This window comes from Cavia porcellus, unplaced genomic scaffold (assembly GCF_034190915.1).
Source record: "Cavia porcellus strain 051 isolate PalLab524CR breed Dunkin Hartley unplaced genomic scaffold, mCavPor4.1 scaffold_2, whole genome shotgun sequence".
Lineage (NCBI taxonomy): Eukaryota > Metazoa > Chordata > Mammalia > Rodentia > Caviidae > Cavia > Cavia porcellus.
Window position 1 is genome coordinate 87,378,937 of NW_026947485.1, and position 15,032 is coordinate 87,393,968.

At 37.4% G+C, this 15,032-nt stretch overlaps 1 protein-coding gene across 3 annotated transcripts in view; it reads right to left on the minus strand.

Moving 5' to 3' along the window:
- Window positions 1-11,021: 11,021 nt before the first annotated feature.
- Ccdc186 (coiled-coil domain containing 186) overlaps window positions 11,022-15,032 on the minus strand; it is a 46,257-nt gene continuing 42,246 nt past the window's right edge. For all 3 annotated transcript variants that reach the window (XM_063244775.1, XM_063244774.1, XM_063244773.1), the window contains exon 16: window positions 11,022-14,909. In XM_063244775.1, coding sequence (XP_063100845.1) covers window positions 14,826-14,909 — 84 coding nt within the window. In that variant the 3' untranslated portion in view covers window positions 11,022-14,825. The remainder of the gene's footprint in view (window positions 14,910-15,032) is intronic.

Genomic DNA, 15,032 nt, shown 5'->3' on the forward strand with positions numbered 1-15,032 from the left:
TGCTATAAACATGGGTGCACATATATCACTGTGGTATGATGTTTTCAGTTCTTCTGGGACTATGCCTAGAAGTGGAAGAGCTGGATCAAATGGGGCGTCCAAGGGGGGGAAAAAAACTTTTACACCTGAAAAAGCAAGGACTGTTTTTAAGAGGGGATGTAGGCTAACAGTGTTATCTTGTTGGAAGAGCCAGTTATCAGCTATACAGGCTTCTCAATGTTATTATTCTGACAGCCACAGTTGTTTGATAGCCACAACTGTTTTGATAGCTACCTATACCTGTGCCCTCTAAACTCAGACTGATAAAGGTAATATCCACTATTTTATTTTGGGGGTATGCAGGCAAGGTTTTGGGTGTAGAAAGGGATTAGGTGACACCTTTTAGAGCTAAGCCAAGTATGTATTTCAGCAGCTGGGGAAAGAAAGTCTGTCAAGGCTCCAGTCTGCCTTAGTATAGGTATCTATCTCTGATAATTACTACTTTGAAAACAAGCAGGGAAGGAGAAAGCATCCCTGTCTATCCCTCTTGTTCTTAGCCCTGCCCACTGGCAGTGGTGGTGAACAGGAGGTGCAAGGAGGAAGTGGCCAGAACTGGGTTTATCTGCTCTTACTGTGAGTTGGGGCTCTCATGATCCTGTGATCCTTGGATCATATTTAGCTATAGGCTCCCCGCCACCAGGATATCTCCAAGAATGGTAGCTATCCTGGCAAGATGTTCTGGAGAGAAATCATGGCAAGAGAGAGGCAGTCCTCTGGGGGCGGGGCTGTGGCTACCTTCTAATACCTGTTTCTGTTTAAACTGCTATTAGCTGGGGGTATGGCTCAGAGGTATTGCCTACCTGGCAAGCGTGAGGTCATGGGTTCAATTCTTGGTACAAAAACAAACAAATGGAAAAACTGCCATTAGACTTGTTAGGGTCACTAGGAATATTTTGCTTTATTAATGAACTAACCTGTCTACAGTATAAGAACCAGTGAGTCTGCCCTGGGTCTTAGGGCAGTGTTCTTGAGGGGAGAGTGGAGTGAAAGAATTGGAGAGTCTCTAATTCCAGTTCTGCTTAATGACGATAAAGGCTGATAAATTCAGACTAAAACTATCATGTTTAATTTTTGAGAATTTGAGGATTAAACCTAAATAAATTTTTAAGAATATAGCACAGGGATATGTCAGAGGAAATAATGAAGAGCAACTTTATTCTATGAGAGTCACAGAGAGGAGGAAACTCACCATTTTGGAAACCTTGTCATTCGAGAGTCCTGGAATCTGGCAGCTGCAGGTAACTGAAATGTCTTGGACAAAATGTACAGGGTGGGGGCAAGGCAGCATAGGGACCTTACGCAAGGCACAAGAACTAAATTCTTACTGTCTCTCATGACTAGAGACGGGTCTCTTCTCCTCAGCAAAACATACATCCAAAGACAAAAGATACAATGAACTCCAACAATCACAGAACTTGAGTGACTCTAAATGGTTGCTTTTTAACTTTATTGTTTGCTTGTTTGTTTTGTGAGATAGGGTCTTGCTATGCAGTCCAGGATGGCCTCAAACTCACTAGAAGCCCAAGTTGACCTCAAATTCGCAACAATCCTCTGCCCCAGCCTGTCAAGTGCTGGGATGTGATTTAACTTTCTGAGAGAGAAAAATCAAAGGACATATTGAAGATGCTCCTTTAAGCTATATTGTTTTGGGCTCATAAAAATGTGTACTTCTGGAAACAGCTCTCTCTGGTGTCACACAGAGATCAGTTTCTCCACTTTTGTCTCAGAACCAGGATCTTTTTTGTCAGTTGCGTGAGAAACTCCTGCCCAGGCCTGGGTCAGCCAAAACCCTCCTATGTGTGTTCCTGGATGAGCATGAATCTGAGTCCCCTTTAACCTGGAGAAGGGAATTATGTAGTCTGCAAAAGCATGCCTATCTTTGGTGCCCTTAGAGATGAGCACTCATTTTCTAGCGGTTTGGGAGCTTTCAACTGGAAAGAAAAAAAAAAACATATGCAGGATTGCAAAGAAAAGCACATACCATTTCCTGACACATTGATAACAACCATCCCTAACAAAAATGAACTTCCAAAACTGTCCCATAGCCTCTGGTCAAATCTTCAGATACACTCAATAAATAGCTTAAGCTTCCAGCCCTTCCCCTCTCAAAAAAAAATTCCAAAAAGCTCTAACTACCAAACAAGCCAAGGAAAGAATACAAAGCCCTAGTTGCAAAATAAAAGATATTTTATCAAAGAAACCATCACAATCTTTCACACTCTCAATTTTAACATGGTGCAAACAATCAACAAAAGGTTTACGCAACCAGCAAACAACCAATAACAATTTTGATTACTTCAATGAGTTACAATCCAGTCAAGATATTTAGGGATGCCATGAAACAGAACAAACTCTCATCTCTTTATGATTATCTCAGTGGGACCTCCAAAATATTATAGGAGAAATATAATTCCAGAACTATTTGATATCAAATCTACTGAGTTTGTGGCCCCACAAATATCAAGGAATGAAATCATAAACTGGAAGGAGTTAGGAGAGTTTTATTGGCAATAAGGAGAGAAAAATAACTCCTGGATTTCCAAGAGGGCTCAATAATGGGTGACCATTAAGGCCCTTAATGTTAGGGGTAATTTATATGCAGAGTCACAATGTGGGTACATTGTGGGTCAAACTATAATCAATCTATAGGATTATATAATAACCACTTAGCTAATATTGATCCAGTAGAGAAACAAGTTACATAGCAAGGTACATGGAAACAACAAAGGCATTTTGGTAAAAAGATAGTCGAACTTGTGTGGGGCACTGTCATGGGCTCTAGACCCTCAGCTGGATTCTCTAGGTCTTCAGTGTGCAGACAGCTCTTCTGCACTTTCTTTGTATTTGACAATCCAAGTGACTATCACAAAACAACACCATCAATTATGTGACCCATATGTAACTGTTTTCCTTGCAACCCCTGTCTACAACATCCCAGTTAAACAGGACTCCTAGCTCTTCTCTGTCCCCAGCCACAGACCCAGCTCTGTCTTTAGTGTACTGCCCTGGATAAAAGGCATGGAGATTTCTCCCGTTTGAGTTTTCACTCTCATTTTCCTTCTGTACATGAAATTTCTATGTATCTATAAATGACTTTCTCAAATGATGTCTCTTCCAGCTCAAACCTCAACCCCTTAGGATGCAAAAATTACTCAAGCCTTTCTTTCCCTCTAAGAAACTCATTCGCAAAAAAATTCTTAAAGGTCCTGTAAATCTGGACTTTTAACCTGTCCTTTTTACCTGAAAATGGCACTCCCTCCATCCTTGGGAAGCAATATTGATGGGCAGCAGATCTCACCTTCAATCACCTGTAGACAGTTTACACTGTAGCCTGACAGTGAGAATGCACACCCTGGCTCACTCATCTGGAAGAAACCCTTAAATATACCCCACTCCAGCTCATAATGTATCTCATTTCTGAGCACCTGCACTCCCCCTTGATTGACCCTATATCTCTAGTAAACCCTTTTTGTGTCTTTTTTTTATTTCTGAATCCTGAAAGTTCTTTCCCACAATGGAAGTCAATCAATCTGCAAACTTTTTGTTTTTGGTTTTGGGAATTGAACTCACAACCTTGCACTTGCCAGGCAAGTGCTTATGCCACTGAGCTAAATCCTCAGCTGCAAACTTATTTTAAAGGGATGGAATGGGTTCTTTATCTCAGCCTTGTCCTCTCAGACCCAGCCCACTAACATGATGACTGGGGATTAGAGATACACACACTACTTGGTTTAATTTTTTTTTTTTTGTCTTTTTCATTTTTATTGGTACCGGGGATAGAACTCACGACCGCCTGCTTGCAAGGCAGGTGCTTATGCTGCTGAGCTAAATCCCCAGCCCCTTGGTTTAAATTTTTAAACATAAAGCTTAAGTGTGTGTGTGCATGCGTGTGTGCGTGCATGTGTCTGTGTGTGTGTGTGTGTGTGTGTGTGTGTGTGTGTGTGTGTGTGTGTGTTACTGGGAACTGGGAGAGTTGAGTAGTACCCCTAGCTTTTTTTGTTTTTTTAATTTTGAGACAGGGTCTCATTTAACTGCCCAAGATGACTTTAAACTTACAATCCTCTTGCCTCAGCCTCTCAAGTGGCTGAGATTACAGGGTTTGCCACCATATCCAACTGGAATTCTTTATCTAAACTTAGCAAAATGAAAATCAGCAAGTTCAAAATTTTGTCTTTAAAATTTTACTGCTCTGTTGAACCTGAGTCTAGCTGTTCTGGAACTAGATGTTGCTTCTTAAAGGCTCACCCATCCCTGAGATTGGTCAAAAGACCTGTTGGTTTTTGCTTCATGTTATCCAACATGAAATCAGGCAGAAGAAAATCTATAGAGTACAGCATATCTGGGTCTATCACAGATGACTAGTGTGGCTCCTCCTCCTGCTGACTCACAAATATATGTAGTACTTCACATTTTAAAGATATCCCATAAACTCTATGGTAATCACCAAAAGAAGCATTAAGTCATAAACCATAGTGAAAATGTTAGATTATTAAAATTGTCCCCAAACATGCAGAAAAATCTAGAGAAAAGGTTATTTTATACATGTACCTTGCCTAGCATTATGGCCAAGCGTTAGGGGCAGCAAAAAATCTGAATTCTATCAGAACACAAATTATGCCAGCATGGTGGCACATATCCGTAGTCCCAGTAGTCCCAGCACTTGGGAGGCTGAGGCAGGAGAACTGCTGCAAGTCTGAGACCAGCCTGGGCTACAAAGTCAGTTCAAGGCCAGCCTGCACTGCATAGTCATACCCTGTCTCAAAAAGATTAAAAATATATATATTTGAAGTAGAAGCAGTGTTTGACTTAGCCATACTGCTCTGAAAACAAAACAGAACATAAAATACTGATAATAAAGCTTTATTAAAAAGAGAAAGTGCCAACTAAATACAAAGCAAGGCAAAAGGTGTGGTGATGCAGCTACTTCTCTACCGTCTTACCTTCACGGGAACATCACTATTTGTGTGCTAAACAAGTGACAAATGGGGAAGTGACATACCCAACCCCTTACCAAGGGAGGATGTAGGGTGAGTCAACCCTCACTTTGCTGGGTTGGTGAAACTCCCAATGCCCATCGTCCTTTTTCTCCCTTTTCTCCCCCATTCCTGCAAAGTGGTAAATCACCCACCATGTGTACAGTATAACTAGGCCCTGAGGACAGAGCTCTAGGAGAACGTCACATTGTTACTAAATTAAGAGCTCCAGCTGGGCCTGGTGGCACATGCCTATAATCTCAGCAGTCTGGGAGGTTGAGGCAGAAAGACTGCAAATCTGAGACCATCCGGGTGATTTGGCAACTTAGACGGCCTCACAATATAAAACGAAAAAGAAAGGGCCAGGAATGTAGCTTGGTGTGAAGGTTCTGGATTAATCCCCAGTATTGAGGGAGGGGGAAAGGGCTCCAATCACGTGCTGTGATGACACCCATCATGTGAGAAGTCACAGGGTTGAAGACAGAGTTGGATCCTAGATCTTTTTTACAGATGCTTCTTAAAGAAGTATCACTCCCTTTGAAGCAGTATGCCTCACTTCTGCTTTCAAACTTGGTCTCTTCTAGGGAATCAGGAAATGGAATGCAATCTCTTCAGACAGTAAATATATGCACATAACATGCTGCCTTTATATGCCCTTTTCTTTTACTATATACACTTACAGTGCCAAAGATGATGGTTCTTGGAATAAAATTTCAAAACTTAAATAGAGCAAAAGTAACATATATACTCATTACAAGTTCTTTTTAAACTTTATAGTAGAATACGGAAGCCTACCACTTCTCAGGGGAAACCACTCGAGTCTGCACCAATTAAAAATTTTTCTTTACATGTTACATATTCATGTGGATATATATGTGTGTGTATGTATCTCACTTTGCTATAAAGGTTTTTCACTTTACTATGCTATTAAAGCAATGATTCTTGCAGTACCTGTATATGTACCTTTCAGTCTTTTTTTTTTTTTAGCTACTGGGGATGAAACCAGGGCCTTATCACTTTTTGAGACAGTTGTTGCTAAGTCTCCAAGGTTAAACTTGTCCTCCTCCTGCTTCAGCCTACCAGAGTGCTGGGATTACAGCCAAGAGTCATCATGCCTCGCTAATATCACTGTACTATTTTTAAATTCAACTTTTCTTCGTTTTATTTATGTGATGCTGGAGATAAAATCCAGTACCTTGTACATGCTAGGCAAGTGCTTTACCACAGAGCTATACCCTCAGGCCCAAATGTATTTTTTTTTTAATTTCATTTATTTATCTATTCATACATTCACTCACGGTTTTTTTGTGTGTGTGTTTTTGAGATAGGAGCCTCGACACACTATGTAGCCCAAGCTGGCTGTAAACTCATGGTCACTGTGCCTCAGCTGCCTTAGTGCTGGGATTACAGGCATGCACCACTATACCCAATATTCTTTTATTTTTCAAGATTTAGCTTAATAAGATTTCATACCACAGACTTTTGCAGTTTTCAAAGTTCTTTCCCATGCATTATCCTATGAGGTATACAGAACTCTGAAAAGTAAGCTTTATCATTTTAATATTACATGAAAAAACTTTAAAAATTAAGTGACTTGTCTACAGGTGTCACAATAGTGGCAAAGCAAGGTCTTCCAAGGCAAGGTCCAGAGCACTTCAGAGCCCCTGGTGTTCTCTGGTTGTCTCAGATGAAGATGCGGTAGCAGAAGGAAACTGTTAGCAGGACAGGGCCAGAGGTGTAGCCATAGGTAAGTCAGAAGCTTAAGGAACACCTTAAGTTCACTGCCCAGTGTCAAGAGAGCTATGATATGATCAATGACCTGTGACTCCCCCACCAAATTTTAGCATTTAACTGGCAACAGAACAACTGATTCCATGTCTCTTCTCTGATCACTTAGGAGAGCTAAATAGAAAGACAAACAGGCAAAGAAAAGGCTCTAAGCTTCCAATAAAAGTTTACTTACAGTTATTTGTGCACATCTTCTTTAAACTGAGTCTTTTTGCTAAAAATTGTATTAATGCAAAGAAAAGGAAACTGACTTTAATCCACTTGTTATCAGAAATTTTGACTTTGAGAGAGGCAATGAAAATTGCAAGAGTTTAAATTTCAGCAAGACCTATCCCTAGCAGTAAGACTGTGGGAAAATGTCTTTAAGCTTCAGCTTTATCTCATAGGGTGGTCTAGCCCCAATCAAAGCAGTTAATTCTGTCTCCATGTGTGTAATGTTCTTTATCATCTCATTGGGAAAACAAACCTTCTTAAAATGGAAAAGCAACACAGTCTACTAGTATACTATTTTTGACCAGCGTAACTCCTAAATGCTAGTTTGCTTTCTTGGTAAATATAACATTGGATAACTTATAAAACACATAATAGCACCTCTGTGGACAAAGCATGTTCGCACATGCAGCTACTTTTCACATGCAGAGAATAAGAACCTAGAATCACGCAGGGTGCCTTTATGTCACTGTGGGATGGGATGTGTAGTTTTATCAGGATGGAAGAACCATGCCTCCAGACCCCACCTGTGTTTGAACTTGGTCCTTAACCTCAAACAATTCTGCCCATCCCACAAAAAGTGGTAAGGTCTCTGCTTCTCATTTCCAGAGTGCAACACTCTATGTTACGTAGTTACCTGTTATTGAGATACACATACACGGAAAACTGAGGTTAACTTGAGAACACATTAAAAAATAAAATCTTGGTACACTTAACAGTTTAAGATGGATGGGCTTTCACAAAAGTCAACTTTACATAATACACACACACATAAAATTTAAATTAGAGCAGCACTTAGGCCCTCCACAAAAACCTGTCTTTCCATCCCATCCAATCCAACACTTATAGCGTAACCATTGCTAAGAACCATTGCTATAACCATTCTGAGGCATAGCTTTCCATAACCCTTCCCTTGAAAAGAATGCATACATGTGTTAAGCTGTTGGATCTTTAGTGGAATATTATATAAAATATTTTATAGCAGTCTAAATGCCACCAGCCTTACTTTACAACATATAGTCCACAGCATGTAAGTAGCAGCAGCTTGATCATCTAAACTGGAATGTCTGACAGATGAATAAAGAAAATGTATTTATACACAAAGGAGTGCTACTGTGCCACAAAGAGATAAACTTGACATACACCCACAGTTAGATGCAACTAGAGAACATGACATTAAGGCAGACACATAAGCTTTTTTTTTTTTGGTATGGGGATTGAACTCACAACCTCATGCTTGCCAGGCAGGTGCTTATGCCACTGAGCTAAACCCCTGGCCTGACATGTAAGCTTAAATAGCTCATTTCTCTTACACAAGAAACTACACACACATATATGTGTAATACACATATATAAACTACATCTATATAGAGAGAGACAGAGTGAGAGCGAGAGAGAGAGAGAGACAGAGAGACAGAGAGAGAGAGAGAGAGAGACAGAGAGAGAGAGAGAGAGAGCGCGCCCATGCAAAACAGAGGAAAAAGAAGTAAGGAAGATTTTTTCAAATGGATGAAGTAACAAGAGATGGATCAGGGAGGTGAAAAAAAGAAAGGGAAAAATGGTGAAAATAGAGCTTTTGCAAATGGAAGTGTTGGAGGGAGTGGGTAGCGACGGAGAGAGGGTTAAAAACTGAAATCTGACAGATTTAACAAGGAATTTTGCTGGTCGTTATTCCTTTCCAGCTGCTCCTCACTTAACTAACCTGGTAAATAAAAGGCCATCCCAACAGATAATGAAGGAACTGGTGAATGGGAAAACCCAGACACTCCAACCTGACCTTGCTTTGGACAGTTAATAGCACTCTGTTGCTTTGGGTGTTAGGTCTGCTGAAGGGTAGACAAGGTGAACCAAAAGGAAGATATTTTCTTTGCATTATATCAAGTTATTGCTAAAATGGGAAATGAGTTATTACTGTGGGAAGTATATGTTCTTTAAAAACCACCAGCAACATTTGGGTGTTACAGTTATACAAGTTTCTATATTAATCACTTAAACATCAGAATACTTTTCTGGATTGGATCATCCAGTTTCTTGAAAGGGATCCAAAACTTTTGCTCTAACTTTTTTGTTTGAATGCTGGTCCTAGGAGCTTAGTATCTAACCATATGAAAGAAAAAAGACAATAAATATTTTCAGGGGAGCATACAAAGCCTTTTTTACTCAATAAATGCAACTATTTCTTAAGAACACATCATATAAAATATGATTTTTACCAGAGTTCTGAATTCCAATTAGACACCAGGAACAGGCCCCCTTCTAGTCTGTGGCACCCTGCAAGCTCTTCCTACAATCCCTTCCGTCCTCACATACATGAACACAAAATGTAATCAGAAAGTCAACTAGCTGAGCACTAAGGCAGCACCTTCCTTTGGCATGAACTCTGGGGACTCGGCTTTTAGGAAACAGACAGGATCTCAGAGGTTGCAGTGGAACTGAAGAGACAATGACTAAGTCTCTCCACAGAGGTAGTGAGCAACACAACTCCAGGTCTAGAACACAGGCAACCGAGCTGCAGGGCTTGGGGATGTTCATAACAGGGGACCTGAGAGACATTCAGTAATACGGCAGGTGTAATAGATATTTATTCCTTGGGACAAAATGGGAGAAACATGCATACAATCTACTTCCTGCCCTTGAGCCTTTTTATTAGGTAATTAAAGACAAGCAACTACACAATGAAGTGGGTCATGTGGAAAGCCAGTCAGGTATTTATTACCCTAGTTACTGTACCTAGAAGTTGAATACCAACAAGCTGAGTATATTCTGGTCGATCTAAACTTTCCATAGCACTCCCTTGAATATAGCACCTTATACCTTTTTTTGGAGTACAGCCAGGGAAGGTGGTCTGGCACAAATGTAGCCTGTGGATAATCAAAAGCCTGGAAATTTCTCAGAAATAGAGTATTTCTTAAATGTATGCTCTCACCACTAGGAGTTTTTAAACAACATGAATAGTCTCTTAAATGAAACTATTTCTTGTATCTATAGGAGCAGAAACATCACTTCTAAGCACTGAGATCTCAAAATCTAAACTCAAACTGAGCGTTGGTCAGCCACAGAGGGACTCTCCTCAGCTGCTGATCCTGAAAGAGCAGATACTCATCTGCATTCTGACTTTATTAAGAAAAACAAGACACATACATATATTTTCTTAGAAGCCGCTTTACAATTTAACTTCCTGTTATCCTACTTATCTGAATGAGACCCGTTTACAAGGATACAAAGTTACTGTGAAAAGCCTCCAGTTCAAGCTGTATTCTGCTCCATGGACCTAAATTAAGAACCATAAGGCAGTATTGCTTTCTCTATGTATTCTTCTCTCTCTAACAAATGCAAAGATTCTTGAAAACAGACTATTAAGAGTGTCAGAAAAAATTGTACAAATTCTGGTTTTAGGGGTCTTTCCAAGAATGAACTCATTAAGAAATGTAGTATAATTTAATTGTGCCATACTGTTAGAGAAATGAAAAATAGCACTTTGTGTTGTGAAATATATTTCACACATATTAACTTGATGAAATTAATGCCATTTTAGCACACACAGTTCTTTATTATTAAAGCTAATAATAACATGGGCAAGTAAGTTCCATAGTTTTGTGAAAAACTGAATGCATCATTGGATAATCAAGTTCATTAAGAAACTTTCATATGCTTACAGGCCAGAGTGTTTCATAAAATGCCAAGTTTTGCTATCAATAATTTAAACAAAAAGTTTAAGTATTACCTGGCATTCAATTTAATCTACTTACTACTACTGTTCACTAACTTCTATTGTGATTTCAATACTGGTAGGATGAAGATAAATATAGAAAGCAATAATTCTCAATCTGGTTTAAAGAAGAATATTCAACCAATTTAAATCAGCCTTGGAAATCTCTCAGAAATAGAATATTTCTTAAGTGTATGTCCTTCTCCACCTAGAGCTTTTACACAAAATGAAGTTTCTCAAATGAGAACTAGATGTTCAGTGAGCAGTGCAAGCACATAAAAAAATCAAAGATACCATTAAAATGCAAGTTGGTAAACAGGCATTACCTATTTAATAAGTACAATATATACATAAAATCGTCTTTAAAAGCTTCATTTTATACAGAATCACATTTACATAATGAACAGTGTAATCAAATTAAAAGATTATTTATACAATGCACACTGTATGTACTCTGGAAGATAAATCAGTTTTGTCATCACAGTCGAGATGGACAGCCAATATGCATTTTTAAAAAGCATTTCATTCCAGAAGGGTACATTTTAATATGCAATTTTATTTTTCATTTCTTTTCCTAAAAACTGATGTTTGCATACTTTTTCAAATATTTCTCCTGTTCAGCTTGAAAATTTTCAGATTTCTAGTGCCACCAACTGGTATTAGTTAAAAATAATTTGTGTCAAAAAAGAATTGTTTTGTTAAAAAAGAAAAGTTACTGAAAAATAGACTACTAGAGTCAACACTTATAAGATATGAATGACAACATAATTTATAAAAATATTTCCACCAGGGTACCATATATTACATTTACAATTTTTAATTTTTTCTCTTAATGATAAATCTTGGTCTAAATCCATACATAAAAATCTTTAGAAAAAATAACATACTGCAAAACAAAGTTTGGAAACATGCATGACAATACAAATTTATCTTTGTGAGAATTAATAATTTACTAAAATGGTAAAAATCTAAAGTCATTTTATGATCTTTGGATTTTTCTCCTTTATGAATAAACAAACTATGACAAAAGTTAGGAAATACACAGAACCACTACGAAAGCAGCAATTTTCTTTCAATACGCATTAAGCACGGAGTCAGTTTCCAAAGCTTCATGCCAGAATGGGATTTCTGGGCCACTGCTGCCCTAGGTAGATTAATTCTCTTCTCAGCCCAGTAAATCAGGGATGGGGCATGAGTTATAAAGACCCAAAGTCCTGCTCCTACTGCCTCCTAACTATTGTCATTAGACTAGAAGCTCCTTGAGGACAAGAAGTGCACTGTGGGGGCTGGGGGTTTAGCTCAGCGGCATAAGCACCTGCCTTGCAAGCAGGTGGTCGTGAGTTCGATCCCCGGTACCGATAAAAATGAAAAAGACAAAAAAAAATAAATAAATAAAAAATAAAAAAAAAAAATAAAGAAGTGCAATGTGTAGTCTGCTTATCAATATAATCACTGAACCAGTGCGGTGCCTGACAATGGTAGGTTTTCAAAGTGTTATTAAGTGAATAAATAACATGATCATAATCTGACTAAATCACTTTAAATGGTTACAAAGATATGAAACAAAAACAAAAAATATTATCAAAGTTCAAATTCTTTCTTCTCTTTAACACCAGCCACCATTTTCAATCCTTTAAAACTGTTTTAGCAGACTAAAATTTGAAGTGATATGGGAAAAAGGAAGTCACACCAAACATTCACTTTCAAATTAAAACCTATTAAATGTATACATATATACACACAAAACATTTTCTGCTCAAAGACACTGAAACTAGACAAAATGGACTTTGAGGCATACAATAATGAACATACTGAACGAATTTCTCCACAGGTCTCTGGTTTACCCCCGTCATCCTATTTTTCTCCCCACATATTCAGTAAAACAACACTGAAGGCCCTTTAAATCTTTACACTAGGAGTTGTTTGTGAATCACTATAGAAGCAGGTATCTCTGAAAGACGCATATTTTTGTACATTATTTTGCTCAGTTTTGATCCATATACAAAAGAATGCAGTACATAGTGAAGAAGAGAAAGTATTCTCTTCAAAATTTTTCTATAGTTTCTTTAATTTATGAGGGAAAAATGGAATACAGTCAAAATATGGCTTTGAGTAACTTTCTTCTAAGATTGTTTTATCATCAAACTTCTCTAAGTAGATCATGGCAGAAATATTAATACTGGAATTTTCCTTTTTTGTCTGTAATAAATGTATATATTTATAAAAGTATACAAGCATAGGACATGATGGATCTGATTACTTTTTGGTTTCCTATATATACTTTGTGCCTTGGAGAAAAAAATTATAATTTATAAATCTGTATCGCATGAGAAACTAAAAAGGTTTAATACATTTCTGACTGTAGTAGAGTTCATGAGTTTTAACAGTATGTCCAGAAACAAATGGGAAAATAATTGATTTTATTGCACTTGCCCTCTTTTTATTTTGATAAATTATTAATAAAAAATCAAGACACATTAAAAAGACATACTTTTTACATCTATTTTAAAAATAAAACATCTTTGCGTACTTTCACTCTGAAGTAAAAAGATACTTGTTTTTGAATGACAGCATATAACTCAATACACAGAAAAAGACACTACATAGAATCACCTAATTTTTAGCAAATTATCTTTTTAAACAGTGTTAGGCTGATCTTTTTTAAATGTTAAAACATTAAAAGGATATTGCCACCATGAGCTCAACTTAACAGGCCCTACAATTTTTTAAAGGCTTCACCCAAAGCTCATGTCTCTTCATTGTGGGGTGATCTCAAACAGAAATGAGGCTTCTTGCAGCATCTGCACATGAGCCACGGTAGCCTAACAGACACTTAGTCTAATATAATGTAATGTGAAAGAAATCCTGATAGGTGAGAAATAATAAACGGTGAGAAAAATTCAACAGCAAGTATTGATATGGCAAGATTTAAGTGTACATCTTAAATAAATATTGTAAAAATCTAAGAACATGCAAAAACTTGGCCCTAAAATTCTCTTGGTTCTAGATATATAATTATGTTACAAATAAATATATTAAAACACCATATTTGGGGGAACTGTACGATTGCCGCACCGTAACATGTAATTAACTGTCAATAGTGAAGAATTGATGCTTAAATGAAATGATTAACTGTGCCATATGGTGGTTTCTCTTGGGAAACAGTTTCTTCATACATATCTTAAGCACTATTATTTTTATCTTCATAAATGTCAGTATAGCATTAAGTATTTCCATTTCAAAGACGTATTCATCTCCCTGTTCTGGATCTACTTCACATTTTAAAATAGAACTGAAGTCCACAGGAATTTTCTAAATATGTATGTTATTGAAAATAACATTTTAAGAAACTAAAGATTTTTAAAATTCAATGATTAATTCAATCCAAATCTGAAAAAAATATATCTAAGACAAAGAAAGAAAACTGCCAACAAATGCGTTTCCTGTAAAGTTCAGTTTTCATTAAAATTAAAACTGAATGATTTAAGTACTTAAGTGCATCTCTCAAACACAGCCATATGTTATACTGGAGTGTCAAAATAGAAAAAACGTGGAATTTTTAAGTGTTTTGAGACAAGGTTTTGCTGCATCACCCAGGCTGGCCCCAAACTTCTGGGCTCAAATGATCACATCTCAGCTTCCTTATAACTGGGACTCTAAGCATGTGCCCCATAGCCAGGTCAAAACATAAAAACTGATATCATTTCTGTAGTTTTCTTGGTGTTACAGAAATAGTGAATTACTGAATGACTAATCTTTTCGTGCATATTTTTAAGGTGAATCATTACTGATATATATTTTAAACGGAAGAAATATGGAGAAGGGGTTTTCAAAGCCTTCGTAGTAATGGTAAGCACTTCATATGATTATAAGAAATTACATCATTTAGATTCAGTGACAGGCTGTTGTAGTACAACCATATAAAAACAAGTTTCATCAAAGCTTACATTCTTACAGTATACACAACAATGCATTCAGTTGTAAAAGGATACTTTTTATACAGATGAAGCAAAACAAATTTTTGACTAGATGACACACAAAGCAGGGAAGTTTCCAACAATACTGGTTAGTGGCACCTGCTCCAAGGTGGCTTCTGCCTGTTTGTATTAGGTTTTTTCAGTTCTTTGTTCTAGTTCATGCTGGTGTTTAATAAGACGTTCTATTTCTACTCCAAGTGTCTGTAGATTTTCCTTTAATAATTAGGAGGAAAAAGAGAGAAGTACAATAAAAAGATTGAACTATTTTTATCTGACTTTTGAAACTTCTGAAAGTGTTGATTTGTTGTAAATGCAGAGATAAACTAGACATATGTT